The sequence below is a fragment of the Rhinatrema bivittatum genome, chromosome 15, assembly GCF_901001135.1.
Source record: "Rhinatrema bivittatum chromosome 15, aRhiBiv1.1, whole genome shotgun sequence".
NCBI classification, from domain to species: domain Eukaryota; kingdom Metazoa; phylum Chordata; class Amphibia; order Gymnophiona; family Rhinatrematidae; genus Rhinatrema; species Rhinatrema bivittatum.
In genome coordinates, this window is record NC_042629.1 from 27,968,485 (window position 1) to 27,982,515 (window position 14,031).

At 41.1% G+C, this 14,031-nt stretch overlaps 1 protein-coding gene across 5 annotated transcripts in view; it reads right to left on the minus strand.

Moving 5' to 3' along the window:
- Positions 1 to 14,031, minus strand: part of CBS (cystathionine-beta-synthase) — a 215,849-nt gene that overhangs the window by 166,687 nt on the left and 35,131 nt on the right. For all 5 annotated transcript variants that reach the window (XR_003852749.1, XM_029577798.1, XM_029577799.1 and 2 more), the window contains exon 3: positions 11,196 to 11,302. Coding sequence is in view for 4 of the 5 variants with exons in the window: in XM_029577798.1 (XP_029433658.1) it covers positions 11,196 to 11,302 (107 nt within the window). In the remaining variant the exon portion in view is untranslated. The remainder of the gene's footprint in view (positions 1 to 11,195; positions 11,303 to 14,031) is intronic.

The window sequence follows — 14,031 nt, forward strand, 5'->3', positions numbered from 1 at the left end:
AAAAGGGCTCTGTTAGAGCTAGCCCTCCACCCCCACTCAATCCCCTTTTAATAAACTTGAAAACAACTTCAAATCTCGGGGTCCGGTTTTAGCTTCACACCCCACCCCTTCCTGGTTAGCAAAAATGACATTTCAAGGCCTTTTCCTCTCCCCCTCCATCCCTCATCCCAGTCTTAACCCTCCCCCCACCCACTACTTGTAGAAACCACTTCTAACAGCATCCAGTATTGCTCAGTCGGCAGTGCTGGAAGCATAAGCTACCAGCATTGCTGTTATTCTGACAGAGCAATGCTGAATGCCACCAGGAGCGGTCGGTCTTAGTGCACTGCAATCCCAGCCGCAGGAAAGGGTTGGAATTGTGGTGTGGAGGGGGAGAGGAAGGGGCTTTGAAATGAAATTTGCACCAACATGGAAAATGTGGAGGGGTTATCCAAGACTGTATCCTGAGAGTTGGAAGGGATTAAACAGAGGTGGAGGGTTCAGCCACTGAACCGGCTATGTTCATTTGAATATAGGCTGCTATCCAGCTACATGCAGCTGAAGAGGCCGATTCTGAGCCAGTCCTAATGTTATCCAACCAAACAAAAAAAGTCCAAGTTTCCTCTGCCGCAAATGCCTTTTTTTTTGTTTTGTTTTTTATTTGGAACAGAAGCAAGAAACTGGTAAGCTAATATTTTGAGAAACCCAGACAGCTATTACTCTTCCCTCATAGGTCAGTGGCGGCAGCAAAGTCACCCTGTTCTAGTCGATATTCAGATCATCAAAAGTATCACTGAATTGCAGCCGTGGCCATGCACCTAGACTAGATGCATGAATCACAGTCAAGGTTGACCACTTGAACGAAAACCTGCCAGGTGCTCCTGCTTACTTTATGCAAAAGCATAGGGTATTCACAATCCAATTTTATGTTAAAGTATTTATTGCCTGCCCCTCCTAACATTTTGAAGCAAGGTACAAAAAGACAAAAACAAAAAAGTTAAAAACAAATATGGACAATAAAACAATGCTACCTATATCAAAATGACAACTACAAAATGTAGCTGCTAGGCAGATAATATTATAATAGTATGCTACACAGTAGGTGTGTATCAGAGTAATTAAGAAAAGCCAGTTGGAACAAATATGTCTTTAAAAGTTGTTTTAAAGACAACTGACCACAATTACTACCCCCAGCATATAGCTAACAACAACATTTTCTCTTATAAGTCAATACTACCATTTGTATGAATATTGCTATGATAGTAGACTACTAACATGAGGGGGGATATGATAGAGGTGTTTAAAATCATGGGAGGTCTAGAATGGGTAGATGTGAATAGGTTATTTACTCTTTCGGATAATAGAAAGACTAGGGGGCACTCCATGAAGTTAGCATGGGGCACATTTAAAACTAATCGGAGAAAGTTCTTTTTCACTCAACGCACAATTAGACTCTGGAATTTGTTGCCAGAAGATGCGGTTAGTGCAGTTAGTATAGCTGTGTTTAAAAAAGGATTGGATAAGTTCTTGGAGGAGAAGTCCATTACCTGCTATTAATTAAGTTGACTTAGATAATAACCACTGCTATTACTAGCAATGGTAACATGGAATAGACTTAGTTTTGGGTACTTGCCAGGATTGGCCTGGATTGGCCACTGTTGGAAACAGGATGCTGGGCTTGATGGACCCTTGGTCTGACCCAATATGGCATGTTCTTATGTTCCTTAACTACCTTTCAAAACTCAAACATCCCTTTCCTGATGACCTTATGCTGCTTTGATATTTGTATTAATGTTTATTTCACGAGCACTGTAAACCTTTCTGATGGCGAAACCGAATGACGGTATACAAAACATGTCAAATAAATAAAATAGTTAATCATATCTTATTCGGCAGGGAATTCCATAATGCAGGACCATAAATTGAAAATGACCGCTTCCTTGTCACCATAAGTCGAGCAACTTTGGGAGAAGGAATATCTAGGAGAAATTGATCAGCAGAACGCAAGGCACGAATTGGAGTATGAATTCTTAATGTAGACTGTTTCCAGGGTGAGAAAAACTTATGGAGAAGATTGTGAATGATTAGAGCAATTTTGTATTGAATTTGATAATGAACGAGAAGCCAATGCAATGATTTAAAGTCTGGTGTTATCTGATCATAAATGTACATTACAGTAATTAATCATGCAGCAGAATTCTGTATAATTTGAAGTGGACGTAATGATGATGTTTTAGTCCCATTTAAGAACTTTCTTCAGGGTTAATGTATAGTGAAACAAGCAGACACCATGTGCTCGAATCACCCATTTTAGCATCAGAATGGAGGCTAAGGTAAATAGCTACACAGGTCAAAAGTTTTCTTGCTGATTTCATTTGTTTAATTTAAATTTTTTTGCTTTACCTTTTAAATATGAAATTTGTCCTGTTTTTGACTTTAAATAGCTGTTGGTTAGCTTTTTACTGTTGATTTTGCCTGCTGGATCTGTTTTAATTTTTCTACTCTGTCTTTCCAGAATAAGAAATTTGCCATGTTTTTGGCATTTTTACTAGGTGCTGTTTTAGGGATTTAAGAAATGACTTTGGTCGTTAAATTTGCTCCCTTGAAACTAATGGGCCGATATATTAAAAAAAGAAAGAAAGAAAAAAAAAAAAGCTAAGCCCCTAAATTCAGGCTCCCTAAGCTAGGCATCTATTTTCAGCTAAATGTAGGACCCTAAGTTTTCAGCTGAAAGTTGACATAAATTTAGAAACCTAAAAGTTATGAACCTAAATTTAGGCCTGTGTGATGGATTAGTAGTATTCATGCTAATCCCTGAGCAAATAATGCACTGGTAGGCAAGATCTAACTACTTGTCAAAGTAAAGTAGTGCTAAAGGGGACTCCAAGTCCCAAAATTACTGGTCACCAGTACCTCAGAAAGCATGAACCAAGGTAGGATGGGCCAGTGTGGCTCAGCAGGTTTTCCATAATTGGTGGCCAGGCCCAGCGTGACCGGGTGTGCATACCGGGCATTTGCACAGGGCGGCACACACGGGGAGGCAGGTGGCAGCAGGAGATGCTGCGGGCCACCAGCAGAGCCTAAGCAGTCAGTGGCCAAAGGAGGGGAGAGTGCCGGTGATGGAAGGAGAGGCCCCTCTTCTGGGTATGAGCATGCATGCTCGCATGCCGGCACACAGATTCTGCTCTTTCCTCCCCTCAGCAGGAAGATCAGTGGGACTTATGGAGCTTATCCCACCAGGGCCCAAAGACAACAGGACTGGAGACTCGTGTGACCATGGTAGAGCTCATTCCGCCATAGCCCGATAACAGGAGACCGTGTGTGTGAATGAGTGCACAATAACACATTCATTCTCGAACATAGACAGGTTGCATCTCCCTCACCGATACAGTGTGTGTGTGTGTGTGTGAGAGAGATCCTATGTGCCTGCGAATGTGTCTGTGAGAGAACGTGTTTGGTATGTTTTGTACCTGTGAGAGCCTGTGTGTCACATACAGGCTCTCACAGGTATGCACACACATACAGTGTGTGTGTGTGTGTATTAATTATTGGGTGTAATTTGATGATTCTACTCTTTTGAAATATTTTGGTTTTGTTGGGGGGGAATAGATAATTTTTAAGTGGATTTTTTATTCATCAGATTTTTTAATTTTTTTTGGTTTGGGAAATTTTCAATATTCTATTCATTAACTAGTTTGAAATATCCTTTTTATGACTGATTTTAATATTATGATTAATGTTTTATATTTCTTGATTTATGAAGAAAGGTAATGTTTCTGTTTTTCCTTTGTTGCTCTGCATACAGAGGCTGGCTTGTTGTAGGTCCCAGTTCAGTTCTTCTCAGCACATTTCTGTTGATACTTTCTGATCTCTTTATTCTGTATTTGGTCAGGGTCTCTCTGTGTTCTTATTGTGTGACCGAAGTGAGGTATTTTGCTGGCATGTAATTTCTGTATAGGGATTTATAGCAGCCGGTTTCCTAATAAGAGCTTTCATTGGTGTTCTAGGGCCTGGTGTAATTTGTGCAGTATTGCCTGTTAGGGTTGGTTTGGTATGGGAGGTTTACTATATTGTAATGATAATTCTGTTTGTTCATGGCTTTCTGAAAGTCAAGCTCACACCCAAAATGCATTACAAAATGTCTATTTCCATAAAGCTCCAAGAGTTTTGTTGTTTGTTTTTTTTTTTTGCAGAGTTTTCTGGTTGGCACCACAGGAATGAATGTATATATTATGGGGTAGATTTTCAAAGCAGCATACACATGTTATAAAATCGGATGGCTGTGCGCGCATGTGCGGGGGCAAATTTTCGCAAAATATGCACGGTGACACAATCAGGCCTTCCCCGGTTCCCTCCCAGTCTGCTCCAATTAAAGAGCGGATAGGGAGGGAAATTCCTTCCCCCCCCCCCCCCATCTACACTTCCTCCTTCTTCCCCTCTCCTCTGCACCCCCTAAACCTAACCTACCTTTCCCTAAATCTTTTATTTTATTACTCCTCCGAAGCAGAAGGAAGTCATGCACGCTGGCTGGCTGCCAGCATGCGCTTCTCTGGAACAGCGGCTAACGGCCGTTGTCCCCGCCGACCTGTCCCGCCCCCACCCAGGCCTCGCCCCTGCCCCGCCCCTTTTTCAGGGCCCAGCACTTGTGCACATACCTGGGTTTACGCGCGTGGCTGGGCCCGTTATAAAATGCACGCTGCGCGCAGGCCTTTGAAAATTTGGCCTAATGTGCATGTTGTGATTTTTTTGCCTCATAAGACTGTACTCTTGAATGTACTTTTTTAAAAAATGTAAAATGTGTTATAAATGCATAATTTGCGTGTGTCTGTAAAGGGTGTGGAAGTGTGTGTGTGTGTGGGGGTGTGTAAGGCTGTAAGGTTTGCCTAGGGTACCTAATACACTTCCTTATCCATGGATTCTGGGTGGGGGGGGGGGGGGCTTGGCTTTATTTGATAGGTCCGGGATAGTTGCCGAATGAATCGGGGTGGGGGAAGACAGCACAGTAATTTTTCGCACAGGGAAGCAAAAAACCTAGCACTGGCCCTGTTGGTGGTCAGGGGCTATAAATGAGGGAGTTCCGCTGTAGTAACAACATGGAAGGAGAGCCCGAACCAGATGGGGAGTTATCTGCAGACAAGACCCTCGCACAGAGTTACGTCAGAGCTCGCTGCTGCTCCCTCTCTCTAGCATATCTTTTAGTAAAAAGGGAAGAAAACCTAGGTGGGGAGGGGGAATTTAATGCTTCGCTAGGTTACATATGTTGGACCTGGGAATGTTAAAAGCTACACTGATCTGTGAAAGAGCTTGGCCTTGAAGTTACTAAGAGTTCCTGTAAGGTTACTAAGTTCACTATTGAATGCTGAGGGCTAAACCCTGCCCCTGCTCGGATGTTTGGCTGCAATAATTGAGTCCCTGCAAACCTTAAGCTCCGGAAAGATGATTCCTCGTTTAGAAGCTGTACTGGGAAACTGCCTGAATCGTTTGGCTGCAGAAATGTAATTCCTGGTAAATTTTAAAGCAGCTGGTGAAAGTTCTCTCTCTAATTAAAGTGGTGAAGACAGCCTAAGCCTCACCAGTACTTGCACTACTAAAAGCTTCAGGTATGTGCACTTATTTGAACTGCAGTAAACTGTAGGTGTCCGGGGGCAGTTAAAACGGGGAGGCATTAAGCCCTGGAAGTTAAGCCAGAAACCTTTCATAAGAATGCGTTTGTGGCTGGCAGAAACTTAAGATGAAGCAAGTCAGACTGTCACCAGTTAGTGAGTCCTAGGGTGAAACGGAGAAAAGGCTACATTAGAAGCATTTATTTGAAGATGGGAAAGGCAAAATGGCGCTTTGTTGTGCATTTGTTATTGTTTTAAATCCCTGGAAAAGTGTTCTTCTGACAAAGTAGTCAATCTTGTAAGTGACCACCAAGCTGTGGTTTATTACATTTGGTTTTCTCTCTCTTCTAAATCAGAATATTTTAGGTTTATCTGCGGGATTAGGCATTTGGAGTGGGAAGCTTTGAAAGTGCCATGGTGAACAGGAGGCGGCAATAGATATTGTCAGGTCCCTACTCTACAACCCTCCCTCTATTTGCAGTCCCCAGCCAAGTAAAATCTAACTACACCCCCCCCCTGTGTTTTAGAAGCAGGCAGAAACAGCTAGCTAATATTTGTAAAGGAATGGAAAATAAAATGGGATTACATATTGCCTCTGTATCAATCCACACCTTTATCGTGTGCATTTGCCCCATCTCAAAAAAAGATATCGTGAAACTAGAAAAGATACAAAGGCGGCCAACCAAAACGATCAAGCTCCTCTCAGAAAAGGCTAAACAGGTTTACTCTTTCCTATCTCTTCAGCATGGAGAAGAGATGGCTGAGAGATGAGTGGGGTGGAATGGGTAACTAAGAAACAGTTATTTACACTTTCTATAAAGCTATCAGGTAGCACATTTAAAACGAATCAGTGAAAGTATTTTTCACTAAACTGTGGAATCTGTTGCCAGAGGATGCAGTGAAAGCAGTTTAGTAGCACTGGGTTTACAAAGATTCCCAGGAAAAAAGTCCATAACACACTATCAGCATGTAGTAGACTTGAGAAAGCCACTGCTTAGTTGCCTGTCTTCCTTCATTTTGCAATGTCTTGTCGTCTGTAAATGCTAACTTTTTTTTCGACCTCCTTTTCCTATATTTGCATCTGGTATCCTCCCCTTATTGAGGACTTCTTGCAAACCTGGGGATATGGCTTTATTTACTTTAACAAAAATGATTTATTGGTTGTATATCTGCTTTTAAATTTTGCCCACTGCTCTTCTACTTCCGCTAGATTACACCAGCTAGTTAATGCCTCCTTGAGGAACTCCCCCATCTTAAAAATTTAGTTTTTCTGAAGTCCAAGATATTTTACTTTGAATGAACCATCTCTGTGTTCTAATATTGAACACACCATCTTGTGATCCCTGGGTCGGAGGTGATCCCCTACTATGACATCAAAAATATTCTCCCCATTTGTAAGCACCAGGTCCAGTATCACCCCCTCACGTGCTAGTGCTGTTACCAGCTGCCATAACAGTTCTTCCTATAGACCAGTGTTTCCCAAAACTGTTCTGGAGGACCCCCCCGGCCAGTTGGGTTTTCAGGATATCCGCAATGAATATGCATGAGCTAAATTTGCATGTTCATTGTGGATATCCTGAAAACCCGATTGGCAGGGGGTCTCTCCCAGAACAGGTTTGGAAACCTCTGCTATAGACAAACAGATTCAAAAGCTAAATTTATTAAAAGATTGAAAGTCTTACCTCTGCGGTGGGAAACTTAATGGAAACCCTACTAAAGGAAAAGAAAGTGAAGTATCTAGAATACAGCAGGATGCGGGACTCAAGGCAGCATGGATTTCCCCCAGAGGAAGATCAGGTCAGACAAAGCTGATCAATTTCTTTGATTGGGAACTAGAAAATTAAATTAAGAGTGTGCTCGGGATATGGTATACTTAGATCTCAGCAAAACTTTTGACACTGTCCCAGAAAGGAGGCTCATATATAAACTGCACAGCCTGGGGGTGGGCTCCTAGGGGGGAGACTGGATGAATACAATACTAACGGGTACCATGGTACCTAAAGACCCTAAGCTAGTTTTCCTTGGATTGCGCTAATCATGACCTACTTGCAATGGACTACAAACTGTTTACGTAATGAGTGTTGGCTGCTAAAAGGGAGCTGGCTTATAGATGGAGGGATCCAGAGGCTTCCTGCCTCATGTCTATCAAGGGCCGGTTTCATAGGAAAAGCTGACGGCCAAACACAGATCCTTATGTAGATTCCAAAAGATCTGGGGGTCCATATAGTCGATGGTTAGAATCCAGTAATTACCCAGAAATTTAAGTAAATTCTGCTAGTTAATTGTTTGTTGGGATTCTGACTGCACCTCTTTTGATATGATACTGGGTCATAGATTCTAAGAGTTCATGGGTGCTACTTTCCCATTATTCTTATGTTATATATAATTTGGGGGTTGGAAGAGGAGGTTTATATGGGTTGGATGTAAATTGCTGTTATCTAGTTGACTTTGTCCTTCAAACATTGTTGTTCCCATGTTTTGATTTACTGTAACTCTCTCCTATTGGGACTCCCAGATTCATCATTGCGTCATTTACAGTAGCTGCAGAACTCTACTGCCGGTTTGTTAACTGATTGTAACAAATTTGATCATATAACACCAGTTCTTGCAAAATTACATTGGTTAATCGATCTGTTTTCTGTCATCTGCAAATCTGATTACCTCACTCGTCGCATTCCTTTCCAGATCATATATCCAGATCCCTGAGACACTCCACTGTTTACCCTTTTCCAAAGAAAATGGACTATTTGATCCTACTCTGTTTCCTGTCTTTTAACCAGTTTGCAATCCACAAAAGGATATCTCTTCCTATCCCATGACTTTTTAGTTTTCTTAGAAGCCTCTCATGAGGGACTTTATCAAACGCTTTCTGAAAATCCAAATACACTACATCTACTGGTTCATCTTTATCCATATACAAAAAAATGTAGCAGATTTATGAAGTGAAACTTCCCTTGGGTAAAGCCAAGCTGGCCATATCCCAATAAATTATGTCTATATGTTCTGTGATTTTATTTTTATAATAGCTTCCACGATTTTCCCCAGCACTGAAGTCAGACTCACCTATGTGTTCACCTCATTAACCCTTTTCTGATATATAAAGTAACATCTGGAAATGGGTAGGAAAAGGCAAGATTAGTGTGAACAAACAAGAATTCAGAAATGCGTGGCCACATTTCAATCCCCACAACACTTCATTTGCATACTTTGTCCAACACTTATTTGCCCTAGTCCCAAAGGAAGCAATAGGGAAAACATGCCAGCAATGAAGAATTAAGCCATATTTTATCATAAGCTGTCATAACACGGCAATGCCATGGGGGTCACATTTTGTTGTGGTGGTTTGCCTGTAATGAGCACAACTGGGTGATTAGAGTGCTTATTTCACTGTACATTATTCCGTGTGAAGATCCTTGTATAAGACTAATATTGGAACACAAATGTAATATGTTTTTGCTTATTTATTTAACAGCTTTTCTAAACCGTTATTTGTGTGATCATATCGGTTTACATCAAACAAGAGTTAGAAAATACATCGAACAGGGTGGGAGGGAACTGGGGCAGGGAGGGAAATAACTGAAGGAGTATAGGCAGAGAGAGGTTAAAGGTTAACAGCGAATGCATAACGATGAAGTAAAAAAAAAAAAGTGCAAGGTGAATTAAATAATTAACTGAAAATGCATTACAATGAGGTAGACAAAGCAAGGCAGAGTAAACATATCCGAGTCAAAACAGTTGGGTGGGGGGAGGGAAGAGGTCATGTCTGGAACGGGTCCTATTCTGGGTATGCCTGTTTAAACAGCCAGGTCTTTAATTTTTTTTTGAAATTTTTGGGGCAGGGTTCGAGATGGAGGTTTGGAGGTAATTTGTTCCAACAGGTAGGGCCCGCAATAGAAATGGCTCTCTCTCTTGTTGAGGAAAGGTGTGCTTTTTTGAGGGAGGGTATTTGGAGCATACCCATGCGGTTGGTTCGAGTGGGGTGGCTAGGTTAAGCGTGAAGGAAAGGTTCGCCTAGCCAGTTAGAGTTATGTGAATAGATGGATTTGTGAATAAATCCATCTATGCCCATCAACACTGTTCTCTGTTACCTGTATATCCCTATTTAGCCTACCCTCTTTTTTAGCTATTCCCTACATTTATTCACGTTATTTTGACGAGTTATTGTTGTCTATTTAATAATTAATATTTAATATTTCTGTTCTTATGTTCAGAAACTCTGTTTAATGTAACGCCTTAACCGCGACAGTTTTGTTCTATGGAAACTGACCTGATTCGATATTTGTATTGAGAATGTCGGTATATAAAAATCCTAAATAAATAAATAAATAAATAAATAAAGGTCAGTGTTTTGTGGAGGATACGGGAGGGAACGGGGAGCCAGTGTAGGTCTTTAAGGATGGGGGTGATGTGATCTGATTTGCGTGCATGGGCGATAATTCTTGCTGCAGCGTTCTGCAGCATTTGTAAAGGTCTAATGGTAGAGTAGGGAAGGCCTAGGTGTAGGGAATTACAGTTGTCGAGTCTAGATATGAGGGTTGACTGAATGACAGTGCGGAGATCATGGGAGTGGTAAAGGGGTTTAAGCTTTTTCATAACGTTTAGCTTAAAAAAATCCTTCTTTCAATACTTTGTTTATGTGTTTTTTAAAGTTTAGGGATTGGTCGATTTGGACTCCAAGGTCTGGTGCGCAGAGTTGAGTGGCAATGGAGTTGAACGCAGGGTCATTTGCGAGTGCAGGCTTCAGGGTTTGATAGTTGGTTATGAGTAGTAGCTCTGTTTTAGAGGAATTCAGGGCTAGATGGAGGGTTGAGAGAAGGTTGTTTATCGAGTTGAGGCATTTGTCCCAGAAATTGAGGGTATCTGTTAAGGAGTTTTGTACGTCATCGGCGTAGATGAAAAATTTGAGCCCCAGATTGGTTAGGAGGTGGCAGAGGGGAAGGAGGTAAATATTAAATATAGTGTAGATGAGAGGGAAGAACCTTGTGGGACTCCTTGAGAAAAGGGGTGGTGGGGGGATTCCGCATTGCCGATTTTGACGGAAAATTTTGTTGGTTAGGTATGAGGCGAACCAGAGCAGGGCTGTACCCGAGATGCCAATCTCAGCAAGGCGGGTTAGCATGAGGTTGTGACTGATTGTGTCGAATGCAGCAGAAATGTCAAGGAGTGCCAGAATGTAGCTGTGTCCTTGGCCAATGCCTAAGAGGAGGGTGTCTGAGAGGGCAAGGAGGAGGGTTTCAGTGTTTAGATTTTTTCGAAAGCCAAACTGGGATGGGTGGAGGATATTGTTACCGTCAAGGTAGTCCATGAGTTGAGTATTAACTACTTTTTCCATAATTTTTGCTTAAAATATATTGGAGCACCTGTTAGCTGTTTTTATTGGGGGGGGGGGGTTATGTTGTGTAGGTTTTAACTACGGGGGTCCACATTTACTGGACTGGTTGCAACCATGGATTAACCTTTTTAGTGTCTGTCTACATTTTGGAGTAGTCTAAGCTCTACCTTCTATTGACTATGTGGACCGGTCACATGAATTATGGACGACATGTCCAATCACACAGATTGGACATACAAATTTCAGTTATCTAACCATGAAGATTGGATGCATGTACTCACATAATTCACACTTCAGGCCAAACATCTTTCCAATCGAATTGATTCGAATCATAGGAGTATCACCAATTTTATCTAAAACAGTGGGCATAATGCTGGGAGATTTCTGTCTGTAAGAGAAGGGATAAAATAAGGTGAGACTCCATGGATCAGTGATGGAGGTTATAAGCAGCAGGAAACCAACTGCAGTAAATGACAGACACCCAAAGTTACTTCAGTACAGTTTCAGGGTCTAGAGACCTCCAAGCATTCAAGAAATACAAGCGATGAAATAAATCGCTACCAGATTTACAATCATAGCCCTACCTCAACTCATAACACCCATTCCTCAGGAAGCCCACTGAAGTTGGAATGCAATATTTTTTGCAGCCTATGGGATTCTGAAACATCACCACAATCCAACAAGCATGTAAAAATGGAGCTACTATAGACAGAAAGAATCTTATACTGAATGGGTGTCAGTAAGCTGGGATAGTGCTAGACTTCTTATGATAATAGAGATAACCTGGACTTCTCGGATTATCTACCCATAATCCAATCAGATTTTTTAATTTTAAAGATGCAGGTGAAAATTAAATTGATATTAATATTACAAAAATATCAAGGTCCCAAACATCCTTAAGGGAAAACAAAAAATGTCCCCATACAAACACCATAGATAGAAAAAACGGTATGTTACCAAAATCCCTGCCCACCAGCTGTTTCGGGAAAATAAATTCCTGCCTCCAGTGATTTATCTTTAATCAAAGTTATTCAAAGAAGGAACCTCCAATCTCAATCCAAGTACAAGGTCTTCTGATCGCAGGGTAACAGTAACCAAAAATACATAAAAATTTGGAGACGCCACTGGGATGGCCAATCGTGTCAGGGAAGAATTTTGTTGGAACTGCTGTCGAAATTTGTGGACAGCTTGCTTGTATCTATGGTTCTGCTTCTGTCATTGCATATCCAAGATTTGCAGCATCAGATTACGATTCTGGTCTTGGTTCAATCCTGAGATCAGTCACCTACCTTGCAACTCGAGATGTGTAGGTGTTGTATACCAATATCCCTCAGTCTCAGGCTCTGGAGATTATTGACTATCATTTGGATACACGGACAAGATCTCATCGTATCCCTACTACTTTGATTAGACTCTTACTAAAATCTTTTTTGCATTTGATGACCAATTTTATTAACAAGATCAGGGTTTTGTGATGGGCACCCAATCTTGCTATTTTATATATGGGATTTATTTAATCCACCTGGCAATCTGATCATCCTTTCATTCAATATTTATTACTCTGGAAGTGCTATATTGATTTTTTTTTTTTGGGGGGGGGGGGGGGGGGGAGGTTCTCAGTCACGGTTAATCTTTTGTGGGTTGGCTAAACCTTTGTGATACCAATTTAAGAACATAAGATATGCCAAACTGTGTCAGACAAGAGCCCATCAAGCCCAGGGTCCCGTTTCCAAACAGTGGCCAATCCAAGTCACAAGTACCTGGCAAGAACCCAAACATTAAATAAATCACAAGCTACTATTGCTTATTAATTAATAACAGTTTATGGCTTTTTCCTCTAGGAACTTATCCAAAACTTTTTTTTTAAACCCATTTGTACTAACTGCTGTAACCACATTCTCTGGCAATGAATGCCAGAGCTTAACTAAGTGCTGAGTGAAAAAGAATTTACTTCAATTTGTTTTAAATGAGCTACTTGCTAACTTCATGGAGTGCCCCTAGTCGTCCTATTATCTGAAAGAGTAAATAACCGATTTACATAAATTTGTTCAAATTCTTTCATGATTTTGTAGACCTCTATCATATACCCCCCTAAGTTCTCTTCTCCAAACTGAAGAGCCCCAACTTCTTTATCCTTTTCTCATAGATAAGGGGGATGGAATGGCTGCCCTTCTCTGCACTGTCTCCAGTGGCAACTATATATTTTTGAGATGCGGTGACCAGAACTGCACACAATATTCAAGATGCGGTCTCACCATGGAGCAATAAAGAGGAATTATGACATCAGTTTTATTTGTCATTCCCTTCCTAATAATTCCTAACATTGTTTGCTTTTTTGATCACTATAGCACACTGAGCAGATTTCAATGTATTATCCATTATGATGCCTAGATCTCTTTCCTGGGTGGTAACTGCTAAGAGAGAACCTAACTGTGTAACTACAGCAAGGGTTATTTTTCCCTATATGCATCACTTTGCATTTGTCCACGTTAAATTTTATCTACCATTTGGAAGCCCAATCTTCTAGTCTCACAAGGTCCTCCTGCAATTTATCACAATCCGCTTGAGATTTAACTACTCTGAATAATTTTGTGTCATCCGCAATTTTGATTACCTCACTCGTCGTATTTTTTTCCAGATCATTTATATATTGAAAAGCACCGGTCCAAGTACAGACCTCTGAGGCACTCCACTCTTTATCCTATTCCACTGAGAAAATTGACCATTTTATCCTTCTCTCTGTTTCCTGTCTTTTAACCAACTTGCAATCCACAAAAGGACATCGCCTCCTATCCCATGACTTTTTAGTTTTATTAGAAGCCTCTCATGCAGGACTTTGTCGAATGCCTTCTGGAAATCCAAATATACCACATCTACTGGTTCAACTTTGTCCATGTTTATTCACCCCTTCAAAAAAAAAATGTAGGATATTTGTGAGGCAAGACTTTCCCCTTGCGTAAATCCATGCTGGCTGTGACCCATTAAATCATGTCAATCTAAATGTTTTGTCACTATTTTTTATAACACTTTTCATGATTTTTCCTTGCACTGAAGTCAGGCTCACTGGTCCATAGTTTCCCGGTTCACACCTGGAGCCCTTTCTAAATATCAGGGTTA